This window comes from Enhydra lutris, unplaced genomic scaffold (assembly GCF_002288905.1).
Source record: "Enhydra lutris kenyoni isolate GAN:26980312 unplaced genomic scaffold, ASM228890v2 scaffoldscaffold22, whole genome shotgun sequence".
Taxonomy (NCBI): domain Eukaryota; kingdom Metazoa; phylum Chordata; class Mammalia; order Carnivora; family Mustelidae; genus Enhydra; species Enhydra lutris.
In genome coordinates this window covers 4336815-4361257 of record NW_019154106.1, presented here as the reverse complement: position 1 = coordinate 4361257, position 24443 = coordinate 4336815, and the positions used below count along the sequence as shown (strand labels likewise).

The 24443-nt window shown below is 56.1% G+C and overlaps 1 protein-coding gene across 4 annotated transcripts in view; it reads right to left on the bottom strand.

Annotated features, from left to right (window-relative positions):
* Positions 1-21530, bottom strand: part of LOC111149387 (carnitine palmitoyltransferase 1A) — a 49697-nt gene extending 28167 nt beyond the window's left edge. For 2 of the 4 annotated variants that reach the window (XM_022506406.1, XM_022506408.1), the window contains exons 1-4: positions 21456-21530; positions 6203-6356; positions 3502-3641; positions 42-213 (exon numbers count right to left, since the gene is read on the bottom strand). In XM_022506406.1, coding sequence (XP_022362114.1) covers positions 42-213; positions 3502-3641; positions 6203-6343 — 453 coding nt within the window. In that variant the 5' untranslated portion in view covers positions 6344-6356; positions 21456-21530. Of the gene's footprint in view, positions 1-41; positions 214-3501; positions 3642-6202; positions 6357-16572; positions 16593-21455 lie in introns of those variants that run through there. The other 2 variants (XM_022506409.1, XM_022506407.1) reach the window with 2 other exon arrangements.
* Positions 21531-24443: the final 2913 nt, after the last annotated feature.

Below are 24443 nucleotides of genomic sequence, written 5' to 3'. Positions count from 1 at the left end.
CACAGTGGCTGGGTGCCACGAGCGCAGCGGGGGCCCCTTACCATCCAGATCTTGGTAGCCCGGCTCATCTTGCCATGCTGGGCAAACATCCAGCCGTGGTAGGACAGCAGCACCTTGAGGGAGTAGCGCATGGTGACGATGAGGGTCACCCACAGGCCCGTGCCGAAGAGGAGGCCGCTGACCACGCTCTTCGTCTGGCTGGACATGCAGCTGCTGGGGAGACGACACGAGCTGAGCACACATTAGTGGGGACACCACATGCCGCCAGCCGGAGCGGCCTTCCCTCCACACGAGGCGGACCGTGGACCCCGAGTCCGAGACAGGATGCCACATCCCCTGAGCGCCAACCCGGCTCTCAAAGGCTCAGGCACCGCTCTCCTGTCCTCGGGACAAACCAAGCCTCCTGCGCCCTCGGGGGGGAAACGCGCAACTGCTTCCAGGGTCTGGGGACGGGGACAGGGGACGTGTGAGGTGGTGGGCTGTCCACAGTGAAACCCACGGCCCGGGTCCACCGGCAAACCGCCTTAGCTGGGCGCCCACCGCACTTCTGGGCCGTTCCCTTCCTGCCCCCTCCTTCCTCCAGCATCACTTCGGATATGGCCAGGACTCACAGACACTCAGGTCACTTGGGGAAACTGGTGTGGCTACTTCCCAAAAGAGCCTGGTTTGGATCCAGGCAGGAAAGAAACTGATGCTACAAAATGACCATTTATTTTTTTTAAAGATTTTATTGATTTATTGAGAGAGAGAGCATGAGCAGGGGTTGGGGGAGAGGGAGAGAGAGAATCTCAAGCAGACCCCCCAGCTCAACGCAGAGCCCCATTTGGGGCTCGATCCCAGGACCCCGAGATCACAACCTGAGCTGAAATCGAGAGTCGGACACCAACCATAAAACGGTCATGTAAGTAATAAACTTCAAGAGAGACAATTCCTCACTTGCTAAGGAAAGAGACACACTGTATGGGAAAGATGGGACCGTACAAAAGCTCTGTGGTCTTGTTTTTCATTCCAGTTGTTTTGGAAACCACAAGCTAGTTATAAAATAAAAGGGAGTTAAACACCAAACGTTGGCAAGGACACAGAAAATAGGGAACCTTCGGGCACCATTGGGGCAGCCACCGTGGAGAACAAGATAGAGCTTCCTCAAAAAACCTAAAAACAGAACTGCCCTATGATCCAGCAACTCTACTTTCGAGTATTTATCGGAAATCAGTCTCTCCCTCTCTCTCTTTTTTTGAAAGATTTATTTGTTTATTTATTTGACAGAGAGAGATCACAAGTAGGCAGAGAGGCAGGCAGGAGTCGGGGGAAGCAGGCTCCCCGCTGAGCAGAGAGCCCGATGCGGGGCTCCATCCCAGGACCCTGAGATCATGACCCCAGCCGAAGGCAGAGGCTTTAACCCACTGAGCCACCCAGGTGCCCCAGGAAATCAGTCTCTTGAAAACACACCCGCATCCCCAAGTCCATCTGGCAACGTCCACAACAGCCGAGACATGAAAACCACCTACGTGCTCACTGACGGGCGCATGGACAAAAGTGCGCCATGTACATGGGATGGAAGTTATTCAGCCGTAAAAAGGAAGGAAATCCTGAATTTGGGACAACCGTGGACCTCGAGGGCATTACGCCAAGTGAAGTAAGTCCGACAGAGACAGACAGATCCCGTAGGATCTCACTTATATGTTAAATCTGAAACAAAAATCTAAATTCCTAGATCCAGAAGGCGGGGGATGGGCAAAACGGGGAGCAGGTGGTCCAAAGGCACAAACTTCCAGGCCCGCCCAGCTGGCTCCGTTTGGAGGGTGCATGACACTTGATCTCAGGGCTGTGAGTTCGAGCCCCATGGTGGGTGTGGAGATTACTGAAAACATAAAATCTTGAGGAATAAAAAGGGTATAAACTTCCCATTAAAAGACCAAAAAAAAAAAAAAAAAAGGTTTAGGGATCATGGTAACTATAGTTAGTAATACCATAGTGTATTTTTAAAACTGCTAGGAGAGGAGATCCTAAAAGTTCTTATTGCAAGAAAAACAAATCTGCACCTACATGTGGTGACATCACTTAATTATTTGTGGTAATCAGTGTGAGCTCCGTGTATCTACCAGATCATTATGTTATACGCCTAAAACTAATATAACGTGGTATGTCAATTATGGCTCATTTTTAAAAATTATTTTGGTGTGCTTCAAATTATGAAAATGACCAACAGACATAACCTAGAGATACCTCCCATATTTACAAACCACCAAGTTAATACCTTCCGATAGTTAAGTAACACTGAAACAAATGGTCTTCAAAGTAAAATACTTTTGCTCCAGAACTTACTTGTCAAATCTCGTGTTGTGACTTTTTTTGTAATAGACACACAGGCACGTCAATGAACAGCATTAGCAAAAAAAAAAAAAAAAAGCTTTCTTTTAAAGAACACGTTCCTTCTGAGGCTGCAGAGCCTGGACAGACGCAGAGCAAACCCAGCCAAGTACGTCTGCATTTGTGAAAACAGCCACCTGGGATAGTCGGAAGGTGCTCTCCGGAGAGACGGTTCCAGAATGACCCTCGAGCCTGGGAAGACGCTGACCCCTAACCTGGTCTTTCTAAATTTGGGCCAGGCATGGCCCAGTTCACCGCAGTTGGTTTAGAGGGACAAAGAAACAAATCGTATAAAGACCCAGATTATAAAGGGCTTTAAATAGCCAATACTTCTAAGCATAATCCAGGGCTAAGAGCCCACAGTGGAGAGTAAATTAAAACTGTGTTAGACGCACCAGAGTCTGAAAAGCACGCAGAAACACCACGACCCAACGCACGGCCGCCCAGCTATCTGCGAGGGTCACAAGGACAGGAGGAGCAGTTTCCCCGGAGTGTCAGGGATTGTCGGGGTCCCTGCCTCGGCCTCCCTGACCTCCAGGCAGAGCAGGGAATCTGGCAGGGGTCCAGCCCAGACACGCTTCCCCTGCAATGATGGAATTTTTATTCGAGGACTTGTGGACACTTCTAAAGGCACAAGCCAGTGCTCTCAAGGCAGTGTGGAGGCCACAAGCAGCTCAGCTGGACGGGAAATACTCAGGAGCGTGGGGGTTCCCACTGGGGTTCTGAGCTACCGTGACAGGGAGCTAAGGGGCTGAGGTCCCCCCAGAGCAGTCAGTTCTCAGGGTCACAGACACCAGTGCAAAGAGCTGGCCATGTCCAGGACCAGCTCCTAGAGCAGAAATTCCTTTTGAGGACTCCCCAGCCAGGCAAAGTGCACTGACCACAACCTTGGGCCCTGACACGACGTCCCGGAGCAACCCAGGACCAAGGCTATCTTCGGAGAAAGGGCCAAGAGGGACCCCAAACTCCCTGAGGGCCTTATACACAGAAGAAAGCCTACAGGAGAACAGCCAAGCAAGCTTTAAATGGAATCAGCACAGTAACGGTCCTTATATTTGAAAAGACATAAAAATATCAGCACCAAAAATCACTAACTTCCTAGACAATTGAAGATTTGAAAAGAGTACTTACGTCGTGTCCAGGGTCCGATTGATTTTTGCAATTATCCCCAGCGAGGGGTCGATCTTGGCATACATGGTTGACATCACACCCACCACCACAATAAGCCAACTGGAGGGGCTCGCTGGGTACACACCAGTGATGATGCCATTCTAGAAAGAGAACATGGACCATGAGTACTGTCCCACCCACTAAGTCCTCGGGCCCTGGCGAGGGGGGCAGTGGGATGATGGCAGTGGGTGGGAGGCCTTTGTAGCTCATGGTGGCTAAGTGATCACTGTAGAAAGTCTTCCCCATAGCCTCCAGTCCCTTCTCTTCTTCTCCTTCTGAGCCAAATCCCTCCCTGAAGCAGATACCCTGAGAGTGACCCCAGGACCTTTGAATCACCCGAGGCATGAGTTTAACATTGATTCCTGAGCTCCACTCAGACTAATTCATGACACCTTTGAGTTACGGATGTCACTAAGCCAACCATGAAATCCTCTCCCCAGTCTGCTACACTTGGGATGCCCCAAGACCCCCAGCCCCAAAACTACCCCTCCTGCCACTCCTGAATTAAGAGGCTTCTCAACCCCCAAGTATTTTCAGGAGACCTCTCTCCACATTAAGAATTTGCTGTATGGGGGTGCTTGGATGCCTCAGTGGGTTAAGCTTCTGCCTTCAGCTCAGGTCATGATGTCAGGGTCCTGGGATTGAGCCCCGCATCTCATTGGGCTCTCTGCTCAGCGGGGAGCCTGCTTCCCCCTCTCTCTCTGCCTTAAAATCTTAAAAAAAAAAAAAAAAAAAAAAAAAAAAAGAATTTGCTGTACGATCCCTCAGCCAAACCCCCCTACTTCCCAACCCTAAAAACCACAAAGTGGCAAGAGCAGAAGGCGGATAGGAAACAAAATTCTGGAACCCAGGTGAGCCTTGTGGCTCCTTATTCTCTTTATTTCTGTGTTTTAAAACTTCTAATTAAAAAAAACTCCTTTCTTAAAAAATATTTTTATTTATTTGAGAGAGAGAGAGCATGAGAAGGGGGAGGGTCAGAGGATCAGAAGCAAGGATGCTGAGCAGGGAACCCAATGAGGGACTCGATCCTAGGACTCCAGGACCATGATCTGAGCCAAAGGCAGTCGCTTAATCGGCTGAGCCACTCAGGCGCCCCCCAAAATATATCTTACTAAAGCCATCTTAACAAGTGATCAATTTGATCAAGACAATGGACTTAAAAACTCTCAAAGCTTATCTGAATTCTTTTAGGAGCTACGTGCACCCTCACATGTCATTCCCCTGGATTTCCTATTGTCTAGAAGTGTAAGAAAGACATCTTCTAAAAAGTAGGGGTTGTCCTGGTGTTCTCTGATAGACACATACACCTACTATGTGACGTTACATTAAAGTGGAGGCAGGAAGGGCCCAGATAAAAGGTCTCCCGCTCACCCCAGCCTCCCCCTGCAGCCGCTCTAAGCTACGAGCCAAGCCGTGCTCTGTAACCACGCGGTCAGGCGTGGCTGTGAACCGTTTATCTTCTCTCTTCCAGCCTACTGGTCTTGCCCCCTCAGCCCACCAACGGATTTTTTTCTTTTTAAAGGAAAGTTGCTAAGAGTGTAGATTTAAAAAAAAAAAAATCTTTTTAAAAGATTTTATTTATTTATTCGACAGACAGAGATCACAAGTAGGCAGAGAGGCAGGCAGAGAGAGGAAGGGAAGCAGGTTCCCTGCTGAGCAGAGAGCCCAATGCATGGCTCGATCCCAGGACCCTGGGATCATGACCTGAGCCCAAGACAGAGGCTTAACCCACTGAGCCACCCAGGCACCCCACAACAACATCTTTAAACGAGCATTTCCAGTGGCTTACAGGGACTGATGCCACAGCTCTACACCCAAGTCTCCCTTTTCCGGGATCGGAGGGTAAAAAGGATTTGCTCTGGGCAAGGTCAGGTGGCAATGCGGGCTTCCTCCTGTAGGTGGCGACTCCTCCACCTCCGGGGCCGCCGTGGGGGCCACCTGCTGTGCGGGCAGCGCCTGTCCAGCCTGGCTGGTTGCCCGGGCCGTCCCCCTTCTCTGACTCACTGTTCCCACCTATTCTGGCTCCTCCTCACAGCCACGAGGAAACTGCAAACAAATGCAGTTTGCAGTTTTCCTCATTCCCCGGGCAGGTAACGCTGAACTCTCTCTCCACCTGAATTCCTTCCGAACACACCTTTTCCTCCTTCTGCGATTTTCGAAGTCAATTCAAGGATGAACAAGTGAAAAAACGAGACTCGTGCCTGATTAAAAACCGTGAATACCTTTCCAGTCTTTCAGGGAAACAGAACTGAGAACAGGGGAAGTTGCCTCTGCTTGGATGGACGCCGGGATTTCGCCATCCAGCAGTGCTATCAGCAAGGCACCTGTTAGATAAGGTCCCCGCCTGCGCCCGGCTGGGAGACCGTCCTCTTTCTGGAAGGCCTCAAGAGTTCTGGACTCAGAGACGTGGGTTCTAGTCCTTCCTCTGCTTCTCTGAGCAGGTCACTCGCCCTCTCTGAGCCCCACTCACCCCCAGAGCGTGCTGGCGTCCCCAGCCCGCCTTACAGCACTTCTTCCAGAACTCGGGCCGCGGGTATGTAAGCGGAAGTGTGTCCTAAGTGCCGTGGGAGTATCGACCGCGGACCGGCTCTCAGAAACACGCCCGCCGCGCCAGCGCCTGCCCCCGTGAGCCCCGCACAGACTGAGACAAGGGCTGGCCCACCTTGAACCTGATGAACTTCTTCTTCCAGGAATGCAGTCCGGACAGATAGATCTGCTTGAGGGCTTCATGGCTCAGCCGCAGGTCAATCCCGTCCGGGGTGACCGTGAACTGGAAGGCCACGGCTTGGTGGGCTTCTGCCATCTTCGGCAACGTCCTGGGAGGAGGAGGAGAGGGAGAGAGTGTGACGGGGCCGGCATATCACCAGACATTAGAAAACCCCTCACCCGGACCTGGGGTTCATTCCGCATGAAGTCTTTCCCAGCCGTTTCCCAAACTTAATGTTCCACTCACAGACCCAGTTCCGGTACAACAGGCCCCGCCGCCCCCTCCCCCTTCCATCCAGCACTGCACAGCCCACTGTCGCCTCTGCTGGGAGGCTGGGGGTGGCCAGCAGAGTCCAGGAGTGGAACCCCCACCACCACCACAGGGCTCCAGGCCCCAGGTCCACGCAAACCCCTATCCCCAGCCCCAGCCATCCTACCGAACCATCCCTCCAGGCCAGCAGCCCCGGCCACACCAAGCTGACGCTGGAAGTCGGTGGCCATTTCACCGCCTGCCAATCTTATCCCCACCCACCAGCCGCCTGGAGGCTGGCACAGAAGAAACCTGGAGGGTCCCCAGATGAGTCCTCGATGGCCCTGAACCCCTTATCTCCAGGCAGGAGCACTGGACTCTGGGGTGCATGTGGGGCTCTCTGGAAACCATCTCAGGCGCCACAAGACCCCATGGAAAGGAGACACACGGAATCTTCAGGAATAGGTGTTCATGGGCGCCTACAGACGGAGCCAAGTCTCCTTCCTCCTCCTCTTCCTCCTCGGAGGCTGTGACTGACTTGAGTCAACAACCCAAGGGGTGGAACCTTAACTAGGGGGCATTTACCCCCTGCAAGCAGGCCCGCTTGGGCTACCTGTCCCGCCCCAATGACTAGAAACGCGTTTCCTTTCAACAGCTTCAGAGCCGGGTCTATCCCCGCTCCCCTCCTCCTGGCTCCCGTCTTCCTCCTTGGGAACTCCCGAGCACCTCATGGCCTCCCTCCCGCGAAGCCGGCCCCTCTGCCACCTTTTGGAGCCGTGGGACCGAGCCGTCTCTTCCTAAACTGTCCGGCCCAGAGGTAGAACAGGACTCTAGTAGAGGTCAAGGGCAGGTCAAGGGCAGGCAGCTGTGTTGGAAGGAAGGCTCAGAGGCAGCCAGGGGAGGCTGCTGGGTTTTACAGCAAAGGTAAAGGAGAAACGTCCAAGGGCTTTAAGTTACTGTTTCTGCACTCATGAAGACCACTCTGGGGGCACCTGGGTGGCCCCGTCGGTGAAGCGTCCCACTCTTGATGGCGGGGTTGTGAGATCAGGCTCCACACCGGGCTCCGTGCTCAGTGGGGAGGCTGCTTGGATTCTCTCTCTCCCTTTCCCTCTGCCCCTCCTGCCCGTGCTCATTCCCTCTCTCTCTCTCAAATAGATAAATCTTTAAGAAGAGAAGAGCTCTCTGGCGGCAGCATGGCTGGTGGCAGGGCAGGGAAGCAAGACAGTAAGAAGCAGAGGCCGCCAGTCCTCCAGGAGACGGTGACCCAGAGTGGCATGAGTGGGGACGGGGAGGACAAGCCACCCCAGACAGGCTTCAGCGTCACCCTGGGGCTTCTGGCTTGAACCGTCCGCTCAGGGGCGCCCCTCCCCGACACAGAAGAGTCCCTGTGTGGGGAGGACAGGTGGGGGGTGGGAGGGGAGAAGTGGCGTGTGGACCCACCACATATGACGTCGTTGGGGGCAGAAGGAGAGGCTGGGGTGGGCAGCCCCGGGCAGTGTGAATCCACTTTGGTCATTACGAGGGGAAGGAGCAAGTCAGCCAAACTGCAATCCGCTGGGAATAAAACCTCAGCTGAACGGGACCCGCAGCGTGTCCCCGGTGACCCAGGTGTGACTCAGCAGACACGGGGCCCGCCGCTGTAGCCCAGCCAGCGTCGCGGAAACGGATCCGGAGCCTGAAAGCAGCAAGACCTCCAAGCAAATGCCTCCTGCAGATAGTTCAGGATGTGGAAGGGGGCACCCCAACAGCTCTGAATCCTTTCCTCAAAAAGCTACCCAAGTGGCTCGAGGATCCTGCCAGAGCCTCAAGGTCCACCCTGGACCCCTCTCCACGTGCCGCGGGAGCTGGGCATCACAGGGATGATTCTGCCGAGCGGGAAGCAGAGCGAAGTTACAGACTGGCCACCCTTTCGGTGATCTGTAAGATCTTTCAAGGGCTTTATATGGACACAAGGGATTATTAACGGCAGTAGAGAGAACTTAAACAGAGCGTCTGTAGCGATTTGATCCGAAAGCATGGGTCCGGTGCTCGCTGGCGGATCTGCGCTCTGCTGGGGACCGCGGGCAGGCAGGGGGATGTGTAGCTCCTTCCGGGAGTCAGTGGCCTTGTCAGAACCCTGACTTTACTAAGGATTTGCTCATTTGGATTGGTTCACAGTAAAAACCAAAGATAAGAGTCCTGAATGGAAAATCTTCCTCTAGTTCTGCGGTAGGCAAGCCGCTGCCCTGCGCCAGCCCCCGCTTAGAGCCATGGCGGTCATTCGTGAACTGGCCAACAAAGGTTTGAAAAACTCCCCCTGCTAATCTAGCAGAGGGAAAATCCCACCCCCTTTCCCAGCATCCACAGCCCACGTTTAACGGTTACAGGGGAAACTGGATGGCTCAGCCGGTTAAGCATCTGACTCTTGATCTCAGCTGGGGTCTTAATCTCAGGGTCACGCCTTCACGCCCCACGCCAGGCTCCGTGCTGGGCATGGAGCCTACTTAAAAAAAAAAAAAAAAGAAAGAAAGAAACAATCTATGCTTATGATGCCCCCTCCTGTAGCCGTTGGAGAAATGCAAATCAAAACCAAGGCCAAATGCCACCACCCGCCCACCAGGACGGCCAGAACCCACGAGACCGAGGGTAACAGGTGCTGGAGAGGCCGCGGAGAACCCGGAACCCCCACGCACCATGGGTGGGGATGTGCGATGGGCTGGCCGCGCTGGAGACCAGTCTGGCAGTTTCTCAAAAGGTTCTGTTAGCACACAGCCCCGCGCTTCCACTCCCGGCTGCCCAACACGTGTCCGCTCAAAATCCCGCACTCGGAGGTCCGTGAGATGCCATGACGCACAGTAGCCAAAACACAGAGACAGCCCAAACGTCCTTCCCCTGACGAGCAGCCGATAAAACTTATCGATCCACCGGACAGAGCAACAGAGTGTGCTTTGACTGTAACTAAGGAACGAAGCATGTCACAGGCGACTAGAGCCTCGAGAACCTTCTAGTACGGACAGGCCACCTGCTGCACACGTCCATGTACGCGGAGTGTCCAGAACAGGGGGGCTGGGACCCACGGGGCGAAGGGGCGGGCACCGCGAGGGGCAGATGGCTGAGGGGAGGGATGGCTTCTTCCTGGGGTGATGAAAATGTTCGAAAGAAACCCGACCACGGTGCTGGGTGCCCGTCTGGGAACAGACTCACGGCCATGCACGCGTGCACTTCAGCCGGGCGTCGGATGGCCCGTAAGTCGCATCACCATAAGAGCTGTTACTAAAAAAGAAAGCCGCCTCCTGAAACTGAAGTATTGTCTATTCAACAGTAACTCACCTAAACCTTCTCTCCTCAAATATATAATGCAGGTGGGCGGGGCCGCTGGTGTCCCACCCAGTGAGGACTCACTGCTCCCAGCCACCGTCAGCTCGCGACATCCGAGGAAGACGTTAAATATTTTTAGGGGGTGTAGGATATGGTGGCTATTTGTTAAAAGACCTGCACATAAAGGGACAGCTGGGTGGCTCAGTCGGTTGGGCATCTTGTCTTCAGCTCAGGTCATGACCCCAGGGTCCTGGGATCGAGCCCCGTGTTGGGCTCCCTGCTCAGCGGGAGTCTGCTTCTCCCTCTCTCTCTGCCCGCCCCCTGCTTGTGCTCTCTCTCACTCACTCGCTCTGTCTGCTCACTCAGTCTCTCTCAAATAAGTAAATAAAATGTTTAATAAAAGAGCCGCCATCTTTTAGCGATGCACACCGAAATACGTATCAACACAATTTCATCCTTCGTCGCGTGCAGGGTCTGCTTCCAAACCCCTGGGTGTGCAGGGACGGAGGGACGGACTGGCCACGCGTGGGAACTGGTGAAGTGGGGCAGTGGCCATATGGGGGGGGGGGGTTGTGTGTTATGCTGGTCTCTTTTTCTCTGTAGGTTTGTGATCCTCTCATAATCATTTCTTTTTAACATTTTTGTTTATTCATTTGACAGAGAGATCACAAGCAGGCAGAGAGGCAGGCAGAGAACGGCGGGGGAAGCAGGCTCCCTGCTGAGCAGAGAGCCCGATGCGGGGCTCGATCCCAGGACCCTGAGATCATGACCTGAGCCGAAGGCAGAGGCTTAACCCACTGAGCCACCCAGGTGCCCCCTCATAATCATTTCTTAAAATATGTTGAACAAAATAAAACAGCTGTCCGCTGTAGCTCAGTGCTCCGTCCGACACTTGGAGACTCACTTCCAAAGCTTCCAGACCCTTCCAGGGCTCGGCAGTGGCTGCCTTTCTGGGCATATCTGCCCCCGGCGAGCCCCACAAGCCACAAGCCAGCCCCCACAGAGCAAGGGGAGGCCCCAGGCTCCACGCCCGGAGACCAAGGGAAATCAGGGGAGGGTCCGTTTCCAGGGCCGCTGCCTACGCACTAGCCTGCCCTTGCATTCCCCAGCATCCGCAACACAGGAGCGTCTACCCGACCCGCCCAACGACACCCAGAGAAGCAACCGCAGAGCCTCTCTGTCAGATCACAGCACCCCTGACCTACCGCACCCTGGCGGCACGGGCGCCCTCAGCCCCGGATGCGGGGCACGCCCTCCCCTTTCACCCAGGTGGGTGTGGGTGAAGCCTGCCGCCTGGGCCACCTCCCCCACCTCTGAGTCTCCCCAAAAGGCCAGCCAGAGGAACTGATGAAGACACAGTGACCGTCTGCCCACAGGCTGACCTCGCAAAGGCTGGGGGAGGAGAGAAGCCACCTGCGTGGGGGGAGGGAGGGAAGCCATTCATTCATGCCAGACAACCAGGAATGAGGAGGACCTCAAAAGAGCCCCAGGGAACCTTACTGTACTAGAGAGCAGGGCTGTTTTCTGTCCTACAAGTTCTAAATCCTTAGACGGTTGCGCACACAGCTAAGTACAGAACAGCAGCTGTGGACAGGCCACGTGGCCTGGACGCTGCCTGGTCTCCAGCTCTCCGTTCCCGGGTGGAGTCCCGGGCCAGACCTCGCTGTCCTGTCATTCTGCCAGCGCAGGTGGGAAACCCAGCGCCCTGAGGAGGGAGAGGAAGGGCCCTGGGCCAGCTGGCAGGCCGGGCCTGCGTCTGGATGCAGGCCTCTTACCCGGGACGGCCTCTTCTCTGTAACCTTTCAACCTTCCAGGACACAGCGAAGGCCACGGCACAGCAGCGCCCTGGGGGGACCCTGGCGAGCAGGCAGCACCCCCTCCCGGCCTCCTGGGGCTGTCAGGGGGCTCGGCCATGTCCCACCTGCGGGGCACAGCTGAACTGTTAGTCTCCGGGCACTGACCTCCCTCCCTGTCCTCTTCCTCCTGGATAAGGTGACCCGACACGTAGAGTCTCATAGTTTCTCGGCTCCGGCCACGCCCCCCACGCCGGGATTCTCAGGATTCCGAGCAGGAGTCACCGGCTCCTCTTCCAGCCCCTCTGCACCCAGGAGTCAGCCCCCCGCCAGACCTCCACCGGCACACACGGCTTTGCGTTTCACGCGCGTCTCCAATGACACCAAAGCGAATGGACCACAGATGAATCCCATCGTGCTTCACACCCACGCGGCTTCCCCTGCTGTGACACCACCACCAGCTGCCAGGCCCGGACACACACAGGCTGGAATGTCCTCGCTCCACGCCTCTCCCCCGTGCTGGGTGTGAGCAGCAGAACCCGGTCATCCGGAAAGGTACGTTGTCCCCGCACCACCCCACCCCTGCAGAGCCCCCAGCTACCTGAGCGGACAGAAGCGGCTTCTCCGGGGACCAAGTCTACACGGCATGCCCACTGGGAGCCACCTGCGCCCCGAGTTCTCAGACGGCTGAAGAGAACGTGGGTAAGAGAAGCAGAGAAGACAAGGGGGAGGCAGAGGTGGCAAAGAAAACATTTGCAAGGGGAGCTTAACCCCCCTTTCGGTCACTCATTTCTTCCCTCGAATCATCACCGAGGAGCAACTATCGATGCACCAGAGGCTTTCGGACAAGAAATCTGAGTGGGAGGGAACAGACTGCCGGCAGAAGCACGTTCCGGGAGCGCAGGCTGGCTGCTGGGACGCGGGAAGGCCGCTGGGGGACTGTTCTGGATGGAAGGCCACGCGCTTACTCTGCACCTGCCAGTCACGCTGAGGGGTAAACTGGAAGTGGCCGGTTGAGGCAGCAACCGCCAGCAGCCAGGATGCGGGGAAGAAGACAGAAAACCCGTCTGCATGGTCTGGCAGGCTGTGGACCTGCTGATTTTCAGGGGCCTTTCAGACATCCCCTCGGGCCGCGTCAGGTGCTGCATGCCCACCTGGAGTCCCAGCCGAAGGGAGCTTCCACAGACCTCCTTGCCGGCAACACCCCTGGGCGACCCACCCCCGGGTTGAGCACAGCGACCTGTGATCTTGCGACTCTAGGAGTCACGAAGGCCACTACAGGGGAGAGGTTCCCTAAGGTCCCCAGAAGGTTTAAGCACCTTACCCTAATCCTCTCTCGGACAGACACCAAGATCCAGCACAAGGCGCTCTGGTTCAGAGCAACGACCTATTTATCGCAAGCTTCATGAATTCACACGGCTGGTCTATTACGTGGCTGTTCCTACGGCTTCCCAAGCCCATTCCCCCTCTTTGGGCCAGCCCCACACCCCACCCCCTCCCCCGCCCTGACCATGACCAAGGGGCCTGCTAACTCCAACCCAGGGCAGGGATGCCTTCTGCTCTTTTTCCATTCCCATCCCCCGGCTTCACACCTAGCTTCAAACTCCCCTCCCGTTGGAGCCCATGTGCCCAGAGAGCAGATTTCCACCAGCTTCATCGGGCGATTCTCCCGGCCCTGGCTGGCAGATGACTTTCAATCCATTTTCATTTAATCTCCCAACGGAAGTGGGGGGCGTTTCCAGGACACAACGCCTTCTTCCACCCTGAATCCAGTGAGGAGCACGGACAGTCAGTCTCCAACACCAAATGCCGTGTGAACGATCTGGAAGGGGCGACATTACACCACCTTGTTCCATTTCAGTAAGATGAATTTTGAGAACTCTGACCAATGCCACTCACTGAATCTTTGGCCAATAAATTGGTCTGTTTTCCAGAGAAGCCTGCTTTGTCCTTCCATCCTCCTCCTCAAACAACTCCTTTTCACCATAACTCTTTGCGGACAAGGTCAGCGGCCCGCCAGTCGTAACACCAGCCATCCCTGAGCCGGGTCCCCTGCCCCTCCAGGAGAAGACTGGCCCAGCGCCACCCCCACCCCTCGGATCCTGCAACAGGCAGCCGGCTAAGGAATGGGGTGAAAGGTCGGCATGATGCTTAGCCAGCTTCTAGAACAGGCCTGGGGAAACTCACCCCCATAATAAACAAACAATAAAACCCGCATGTGACACACAACCGAAATATGTAATTACAGGCCGTCCCAGGTCTTTCAACCCAGCCTTAAAACTAACAGATAAGCAGAGAGGAAGGTAGGTAGGCGGATGGACAGATAACGGCACACAGGTGGTGTTCTGTGCTTTCAACAATGAAGGTAAAAATATATTCCTCCTACCAAACTGTTTGGCACAGGCTGGACAAGGTGACAGGCATCTCACCCAAGTGACCCATGTCACTCCCACTAGAAGCCAGGAAATGCGCACTTGTTTACCAAGGAGCGGACCAGCGTGAGGGTGTCAAGACACCCGCCCAAGGTCACAGCCGGCAAGCCACCGAGCTGGGGATCGGACCCGCGTCCAGCTCCAAACCCCATGTGCTCAACCCGCCGAGTTCAATGGTAGGGACTCCGATAAAAATTCCACGCAAGAGTCCGAAAGCTACACAAACACAAAATTAGGTCACTCTCTTGTAACCGACACGATGTGATTGCAGTCAGCAATAAAACTACAGTAACTACAAACACGACGGGTGCCAATGCTAAAATTATTCACAGGCACCAGCCTCGCCACGAGAATTGCACAATTTACTCGCACACGGGAGCAGGCCCTGCCTGCTACCAGAATCCGGGGAAGAGCGGCCCATCTCCTTTAGCAGTCGGCAGCTGGCGCTGGGACTGCTCTGAGGAAAGGTTCCCCACAGGAAGCAACGGCTTAGCACAGCATCAACACCAGGCAGGGTCTCCAGGAGCAGAGCCTGGATCCTCAAGCAGGGAGGAAGCTGGGGCGGGAGGACACTGAGGCCACCGCCCCCGGAAAAACTCTCGGGAGGAGACACCGCGGGCGGAGCCTGCAGCCTGGACCTTCCTGGAGGACAGAGCCGTTGTCCTCGGCGCCCTAGTCTTCCGCAGTCCAGCAACCGGAGCCTGGGAGGGTTCTGCTCAGCTGTACAAAGCTGCTTCTGCCTCCAGGATGGTTAACGTTCCTGCCAAGTAGGGCTACCGAGGTGGCACCCAGGCCAACCTCAGTGTCGTTCCCCACGGCACTTCAAGGGAAATATCTGGAAGGTTCTAGAAGCTTATCGCAGAGCCCAGGGGTCTCCCCAGACCTGCATGTGGAGCAGGGCTCATGACCTTGCTCAGGTTCCTTCTTGCTCCTTCGGTATTCAGCATTCCTGCTACCGTGTTCACAGGGTGAGAAGTTAGGTACAGGCACAAATTAGCACTAACGGAAAGATACACAAAAAGAGGCCCTCTCCACCTATATGCGGGCACATACATGCCCTGAGCCATGTCCACACGGGATTCTCCGTAACTGTGCTCTTGTGTTTTCTCAGTAAGTGCTATACAGATACACGTCATTTCCCTAACCCGACGGATGCATCTTAGAACCAAGAATGTGAGACTCAAAACTCACTTGACGTCTCTGGGAAGGCATGTACAAGAAAGGTACAGGAACGGTCGTTAAGGAAATGCTGTCTCTCTCTCTATTTTTAAGATTTTGCTTATTTATTTGAGAGAGAACACAAGCAGGGGGAGTGGGAGAGGGAGAAGCAGGCTTCCCGCTGAGCAGGGAGCCCGATACAGGGGCTCGATCCCAGGTCCCTGGGATCATGACCTGAGGTAAAGGCAAACGCTTAATGACTGAGCCACCAGGTGCCTGTGAAATGCTGTCTCTTAAATTTGTGACAGAGCATTCAATATTGGCATTAATTAACTGGGCATACAGTTCATGTATTACAGTGAACTCTATCATAACACACCATCCACGTTTATGGGGCAAATATGCTGAGTCGAGGCAGGTTCTAGAGGGAATTCTGATTCATTATACTCCGTTTTACAGCTCCAGGTAAAACGCAGCTTCTGCCCACTGAGCTACTATAAAAATACAGCAAGTTCAAATTTTCTTTCTTTTTTTTTTTTTTAATTTGTTAGGCAGAGATCACAAGTAGGCAGAGAGGCAGGCAGAGAGAGAGGAGGAAGCAGGCTCCCCGCAGAGCAGAGAGCCCGATGCGGGACTCGATCCCAAGACCCTGGGATCATGACCTGAGCCAAAAGCAGAGGCTTAACCCTCTGAGCCGCCCAGGCACCCCCAGCAAGTTCAAATTTTCACATGCTATTGCCCCACTTCAGTAAATCAGGGCTGATCAGATAAATACCGAGGAACAGGAGCTGAGCCAGAACATAGCATTCATGAAATGTCACTGGAGGTCACATTTTTTAAAAACATTTTATTTATTTGAGAGAGAGAGAGAGAAAACACAGATGGGGGGGCAGAGGAAAAGGAAAAGCAGACTCCCCGTGGAGCCCCGATGTGGTTCGATCCTAGGACCCTGAGATCAGGACCTGAGACAAAGGTAGATGCTCAACCGACCGAGCCACCCAGGAGCCCCGCCAAGGGTACATTTTTATAAAGAACACACAGGACGTCTTGGCAGGCCCATTACCTGCACTACATGTTCAGATATTTTTCTCCAGGTACATACCCAGAAACACCTGCCTCCAGCCACACCGGTGGCCGTCGTCCCATGGCCAGGAGAGACCCCTGAACCGCAACTCACACCAGGACATCATTCCCACAAATGTTCCTAAAACCAGGGGCAGGGTGGATGTCCCATGTGTGCCCTTCACCTCTGCACCCAGAAGTGCAGCTGAACTTGTCAAGCCCCAGGTCCAGTCCAGGGACTGCCCGGCTCAGTCGGATCCATAAAACCTGCCTGGGGCCACGGTATTATTTGCTAGAACCCACGCCCATTTTGCACGCTTGAAGCCTCTCTTACCGGATCTTCCCTCCTGTGAGACAGAATGACAGGGTTCAGAGGCACCACTGGACAGATGAGGAACTGAAAACCGAGAAACACACATGGCTGATTCAATGTCACATCCAGCCGGCTCGAGGGCCAGGGTGGGGTGGGGGGGTGGTGAGGGCTTGGCCTGCACCGGGGTCTGGGGAGGAAGCCTGTTAGAGGGATGGAGCACATGCTTGGGAGAACGCAGATCTAGATTTGAATTCCAGCTCTGCCACTTACTCAGGCCTGTGTGTGTATGAGAGAGAGAGACCTTGAGCAAATGTCCTCACCTTATTGTAAGACTGTTTCCTGACACATAAAGCATGCAGAATGTCTGCCCTCACAAAGTGATGGGCCCAACACCACATGAGGCCTTTAAGGCAGGAACACACTGTACCTTCCCAAAGGCGGTCCCATGCTCCAGGAACGTGGGTTTCCGTGGGGATCTGCCTCCTCCTTTCCACCAAACACCCCGCCCCCGCACCCGCTCACTCTCCTGGTTCCCCCCACGCCCTCCGGATCTGATACGTCCCGGAGCATCTAACTTTGGCATTCGGCTTGTAGCAGTGCTCCTGGTTCATCTCCAGGATACCTTATTGTACCTCCCATGATGCAACAGGGCACTTTTGAAAAAGCAGAAAGAAACCAAAACTCTTCATGTTAAATCTTTTTAAGGGCAGTAGAGGAGCTGACATTTAGAAAAATTAGAGACGGATGCATTATCTCATAAATGAGGAAGTCTTTCATAAAAAGTAGAGTTTGGGTTCTAGCCTAAGACAATTTCTTAAAGACAATTCTGTGTTTGCTTTTAATATAAGCATGTGTTGCTTTTTAGTGGGTCAGTGGGAGCAGGTGGGAGGAACTTCTATATTAAAGGAATTAACCCCTAGCTTGACTCCTCAGAAACTGGACATCCCCGGTCCTCATGGGACTGATTTCCCACCAGGGCATCCTAACAGAACAGAGGTGTGTGTGCTGGAGATCAAGAACCCTGAACCCCAGAGGAAGCCAGTACACTGGTGGGGGGAGGGGGTCACTGGTCCCTTGATGTAGGAAGTAGCGAGCTTTCAGGCCTCTGCCAAGAAGCCCCCAGCCACGGTAACACCGTAGAGCAAGGGTCCCGAGTAGAAGAACCCAAAGGCTTCCTTCCTCTGTTCCTCGCTTCCCTTGCACGGCCCAAAGAACCCCACCGCTGCAGCAATCCCTCCGAGAAAGGGTCTCACACCTTCTTCCATTAGATAAAATCTGAATACCCACTTTGGCTCACAGGAATGAGGACAAAGGTGAGTTTAAGAGCCACATGGGAAGCAAAGGTAACAGGTGGGACTTAGGGGCAGTCAGAAAGAATCAAGGGTGACACTCGGGTTCCTGGGACGGGTGGGTGGACCCCCACCCTGGGAGTGTGGAGTCCTCTTTTTTACCTAAGTAACCTGGTGTCGGACAACACTGGATCGTCTCTCCCAGGGAGAGCAGCGGCCACCCTACGTCCCAGCCCCCCACGTGCAAACACCAGGAGAGCCGGGCCTATTGCAGCAGCAACATTTCTTTCAATGATTAACTTCCAAAAACATTCCTCAACAGAAAAACAACCCAGACAACATTAAAGTAAAGGTGGACATTCCGGAGAACTGAGGGTCCGAATCACTTTCACACGAAAAGGTCAGTTGGCTTCGGCCCAGGGTCTGCTGGGAACCCAAAGTCCTCCCAGTATTTGCACGGGGTAAAAGGTAAAGTTCAGAAGAGGCAACAGAGTGTCAGAAATCAACAGAACATACTCTCACCTGCGTTAATTAACAGACTTTAAAAAACAAACAAACAACCCGCCCTGTACAGCCTAGAGTCCTTCTACAGGCATCAAAAGGGCTGTCAGGGCGGTGGGGTAGTTTCGGGAGCGGGGGACAGGGCGGGGAGGCCAGCTCTGCGCCTTGACGTCACTTCGGACCCGGGCTTGTATTACTTCTCTGTAAAACAGCAAAGTCTCCGCAGCAGAAGCCCGGGAGAGGCTCGAGCCATTCGGAAAAGAGGGGCCTCGCTAAAGGAGAAGACCGAGACTCTGAAACACAGCCTGACCAGGCCGATTTTCTTTGAACCTCTGAAAGCACGAGTCCCTCCGGAAGCAAAGTCAGGCTTCCACCAGCAGCCCAACTCCGGCCCGGAGCCCCAGCCACGCAGAACGACGAACGCTTTCCAACAAAGGAAACACTGGCCGGATCAAAGTGCAGAAGCAGCCCCCGGCCGCCGCGCGCGCGCGTTTCCGCCTCCCACCTCCCCACCGCCCCCGGAGCTCGGGCTGCGTCTTTAACTGCTCGCCTGGAACGCGTCCTCCAGGACTCCGCCGGCAGCTGCGGCGGGCGCGCCCCGCCCCGCCCCCACCGCGGGCGTCACGTGACGGCTGCGAAAAGTAGGGGAAAGGTTACCGCGAGCCCCGCCCCCGGCCTGGCGCGTCCCCGGCGCTCAGATCCTGTTCCACCCGCCCGGCTCGGAGAGACCTTCCGGAGCGAGCTGGCGCGCATCGCCGGCGCTGCCAGCCTCCTCCCCCGGCGACACGCAGCGCCTCTCCGTGGGAAGGCCGAGCCCCGCGTGGCCAACCCTGGGGACAGGGAAGGGCTGAGCGCGCCCGATGCCGTCCCACGGAGGCACCGCGGCACCGCGCCCCCGCGCGCCCCAAGCGTGTCCGGAAGGGACTCGCAGGGAAGCCCAAGGCAACATTAACAGTGTTTCTATGAATGGGCACGAGGGGCCGGGGTTGCATAAGCGCGGGCCCTCCCCGGGGGCTCCCTGGAGGCCTAGGCTTGACCGCCAGTTTACCACGGGTCCAGGGTCGGGCCAAGGGCGGCAGCAGCAGGGACGCCAGGTTTATTCCCTTGACCTCTGGGTTGGGCCACTTGTTTTCAGTACAAACTCGAAAGGTTATTTCGGCCTGTGCGTGATGCCAGTTCTGCCACTCTGATCCAAAGTGTGTACACGCCCAAAGATGGCCCTTTTCTGGGTTTCCAACAGGTGGAGTTCAGCGCGCAAGGTCAGGTCCAACCGTGCATCACCGGAAGGAAACCGGTCGTTTCTGGGCGAAGAGGAGCCCCGAGGCGCGCGGAGGCACAACCCCCCAAAACCCGCGATCTGAGGGCTGCATCCAGCTCGTATGAGACATGATGGCCCCACAAGGCTTACAACCGGGCACTGCCTCGCCTCACGATCTGCATTACCGTCCCCCTCCGTACGCCACGGTTCCCCGAAGTCACCTTCAGTGCTCCGGGAAGGGGGTGTGATGCTTGCTGGCACAAAAAGACCGGGGAGCTCGGCCATGTTTTAGTCACTTGGTTGGAGGTTCGGAAGAGAAGAAACGCGCCTGAATATCTGGAATGACCAGAAACCGGACGCCGGTGCCCGAAAGTGGTGTAACACAATACACGTCTCAAAAGGTTAAACGGATTTTCATTTTGTCCGGTAACTTACAAAGTTACCAGTTTCCCACAACAATCTGCCCTTAAAATATTTTTCCAACACAGGGAGCACGAGAGGGACCGAGAGCCTGGTGCTGAGTCCGGAGTGCCGAGGCTGTTCCGTACGGAACCCGGCCGATTCCTCGGGGTCGGCTCGCGTGGAAGGAAGAAGGCCGGCCCCCACCTGCGTTCCCGCAGCGGAACGAACGCCAGCCACCAATTTACATCACAAAGACGCTGACCCACGGCCTTTCCCAGCAAAACGAAAGGAAGTGGCCCGGCCGTAGGCTCGCGGAGGGAGCGGAGGCTAGGGGCTGCGTCCGTCGAAGCCGGGGAGCCCGGGTCGCTCCGGCGCCCTGACCGCGCCGTCCGGGCTCGCGGGCAGAGAGGGAGCCCAGGCCTGGTCACGTGACGCCCCTCCCCCAGCCCCGCGCGGCGGCTCGGGGGGCCCGGCGCGACCTTGGGCTGACTGTCCGCGCCCCCCCTGCCCCGCACCCAGCGCCGCACCAGGGGACGGAGGTGGGGGGGCGCTCGCAAGCGGGGACCCCGGCCGGGCGCCCCTACCTCGTTCCCGGCGGGCTCTCGGACCGCGCCGGGAGCCCCGCATCAAGGGCGTGTCCCGACGGCTGCAATGCGGGGGCAGCCCCGGGGAAGTGGATGGACGGCGCACCGCGGAGTCCCGAGGCTCGAGAGCCCCTCTAGCTCCCGCTTGGGACCAGTCCGCGACCCCAGCACGGCCCCCCAGACCCCATCCACCCCCAAAGGGGGAAGGGATGCGGAGGGATCGAAAGGGGGTTGGTGGCGCCCCGCCAAGTCTGGGAGGCCGAGCATCCCCCCTGCAGCCTCAGCGACCCTCGGACGGACCCCCAGCCACAATCCATTCCTAAGAGAGGGGTGGGATGAGAGGAAAAGGGAGCCGGCGTCCCTAGTGGCCCCAGGCCGAAGGCATCCTGCCAAATCCAGAGACCCAAGCATCCCTCCAGCTCCTGCACTGTACCGGAGGGCGGGCCGACCGACCCTTGGACGTACCCCAGACCCAATCCACTCCTGGGGAGTGGGAGTCCCGAACTTGGCGCATCCTGCCAAGTCCGGAGAGCTGAGCATCCGTCCCGCTGCCGCACCAGACCCGCACTGGAGGCCCGCGAGCAGATCGGCTCCCGGGAGGACCCACCCCACCCCCCCGACCCAATCCACGGCGGAAGGTGGGGAGTTCCTGCCGCGCTCCCATTTCGGGCTCCTGACGAACCCAGCCGTCCGGGGGGGGTGGGTATGCTAGGGGTTCCCTCTCCGCGCCGCGCGGCCCGCTGCCCCCGCTCCCGCCTGGGTCCGGGCCCTGGCAGTCCCCGGCCGCCCCATCCGGGAGCCCGCCGCAGCCCGCAGGCCCGCGCCCGCTCGCCCGCCCTCCCCGCGCGCGCAGCCCGGGCCCAGCCTTACCAAGTCAGCGAGCGGAGGCGCGGCGCCGGCGGCGGAGGCTGCAGCGGACTGAGAGCGCTGCGCGCGAGAGCCGGGGACTGGAGGGCCGCGGGCGAGGCGGAGTGCACCCGACGCCGGTCGCCGCCGATTGGCTGGAGCGGGCGGGGCCGCGGTGCGGGCGGGGCTGAGACTCCGGGCGCTGGGCGGGCGGGGGGCGGGACCCGGGCGGGGCCTCCGCGGCTCCTAGGGGAGCCTGTCGGGTGAGGAAACTGAGGCTGCCGAGGAGCAAGCCACCTCCGCCCCCAGCCAATACGGGGCCCCGGGCGAGATTCCTCACCCTGGAGACTCCGTTTTCTCATCTGAAAAATGGGCTAACTCATGTGGGCCAAGCCCATAAAAGCGCTCAGCACGGTGTCTGGATCAGGCTAGCCCTTCATAGCCATTGCCACCTGTAATCCTCAAAGCACCCCCTATAAATAGCTGATCCCAGCGCGCGCTAGCGCACGACCACAAAGCTAAGAAAATGGATCCGACTTTGGGGCCAGGTCTGACTCCAGAGCCCACGCCCCAAATCGGACCCGATCCCCGGAGTGACCGCTGAGGCGATCCCGAGGCCGCGTGGCCGGCAGAGCCAACACGCCACTGCGAATTCCAGGGACGGTTCCGGGCTTCCTCCTTATCTAACTGGGAGAAAAATACCTCCCTCCAGGGCTTTGATAAGATTTGGTAGATTAATTATTCAGGCGCCTGGAGCATTCTACCTGCTGGGGAAAGACATGCTTGAAGGTGGGGACAGAATGACCGAGAGACCCTTGTATACGACACTGAACTCAGGAGAGGGGCCAGGAGTGTACACTGCTCACTGGCAGATCCCAGGAGTCTAGGCCGGGGGCACCCGCCACATGGGCTCAGAGAAGACCCGGCAGTGTTTCCCCTCTAACCTCACGCCCCCTTCCCTCTATTTGTCTGAAATGTTCCCAGGCTCTAGCTGGTGGTCCTGCATACAGCAGGTGCTCCATAAATGCACCAGTTTTAGGAACAGAGACCCGGCTCTCCTAAAGGTCAGTGACTCCTTCTGGCTATTAAAAACCCATGCTTGCCTTCATCTTTCGGTCTGCATTATTTGGTGGCTACCACTGAAAGGTTTAGAAGAGAAAATGAAAGTTCTTTCTTGTTCCCGCCCCCCTCACTGCCACGGCCACCGTTAACTATTGGTGCATGCTCTTGGGGCTGTTTTAAATGAAGTCTCAGGATAGGTGCTGTTTGTAACACTCTTGTTTTCACTTGGCTTATGTCGTGCACAAAATTCCCTGTGGAGACAGAAATGGTTTCCTCTTGGACGCTTAAACCCCCTTTTCACCATTGCAGGTATAAATAAAGCAGCACCGGATTGTCGCCATGCCCCTCTGAGCTCTGCTTTCTCTCTGTAGGTCCCTAGAGGCGAACCAGCCAAGTCAGAGAGCAGGCTCCGGTGACATTTGGGTGACATACTGGTGTCCCTTGCTGAGCCACCCTCAGAAAAGCTTACTAACTAACATCTACTCCCACCCAGGCGTGGGAATGCAGCCGTCTCCGGGAGTTCGTCAGCGCTGACCGTCACTATCAGTTCTTTCCATCTCTGCCCATCTTCAAGGAGAGGGCGGGAGATAACGCTCCTTATTTTAATTTGCATTTCTTTGAAGTTAGAAATTGAAGATTTCCTGCCGCTGCGGGCTTGGGTCTGTTCCCCACCCCCCACCCCCAGCGGTCCCAGGCCTCCCCTCCTCTCCAGGTTTCACCGCCCAAGAAAGCAGGTGGACTGGGCCAGGGCCCACCTGCTCAGAGCGCACGGCAGCCGGCACCTGCGTCATCCGCTCCGCGATCATAACACGGAGGCCTTCCTGGCTTGTGCCTTGGACTCTCACCCTCACCTCAGATGCCCTTCCCTCCTTTCCCCGGAACCCCAGCCATCAGCCCGCAGGTCCCGGCCCAAGGTCACTTTCTTCCTCACTGGAGTCTCGCCGTGCTCCCCTCTGGGATTAGTCCCGCGCGCTGTAGTTTCCCAGGGCTCTGCCGCCTTGACTGTGCACCCCTCCCTGCGCGCCGCCTCCGTGCCACCTGCAGGCCGGGTGAGGCAGGGACAAGGGCGGGACCGCGGTCCTGGGGGCCACCGGGTCGCCGGATCACCTGGAGAGCCCACCCCCGCCCGCCAGCAGCAAGCACTTCCAGCCGGAGCCTAGAAGCTTCATTCGCCTGCCCAGGCTCTGCTCCCCCGGCCGCAGCTCTCCAGGGCGGCTTAGCAGCGGCTATTAATAAAAACCCCAGGAACTAGGCCTCTGGGGAGCTCCAGGCCTGTCGGATCCTGTGTTCCCTTTGGGCCAAAAATATCCCAGAGTTGGCCTCAGAAACTGGAGTAATCTTTCTCAAGCTCCGTTTCTGTTTGTTTGTTTGTTTGTTTGTTTCGATTCTTCCCCAGTTTGAATGGAACATAGTGTAGCAGCTGCCTAGCCTGGAGATAGGGAACCTTTTTTTTTTTTTTTTTTTTTTAATGCACCTACTGTCGGGGCGCCTGGGGGGCTCAGCCAGTTCAATGTCTGCCTTCAGCTCAGGTCATGATCCCCCGATTGGGCATGGAGCCCTACACAGGGCTCCCTGCTCAGCAGGGAGTCCACTTCTCCCTCTCCCTCTGCCTCTCCCTCCTTGTGTGCTCTCTCTCACTCACTCTCTCTCAAACAAATAAATAAAATCTAAAAAAAAAATAAATAAATGCACCTACTGTCTTCATTATCATTAAGAAATCTCCTGCTTTTTAAAAAACTCTATAAATGTCCTTTTATGGAAAAAAGCAAGCATATAAAAATTAATGAGATCAGTATCATGCAGTCTTGGATACTTGAACAAAACAGGTTCAACAATTACCAAGTGAGGATCAAACTTGTTTGATTCTACCCCGGCCACTGCCTCTGGATTTCTTTAAAGCAAATCCAGAAATCCTACTGTTCTGTCCTTGCGATTTTTTTTAACTTTCTT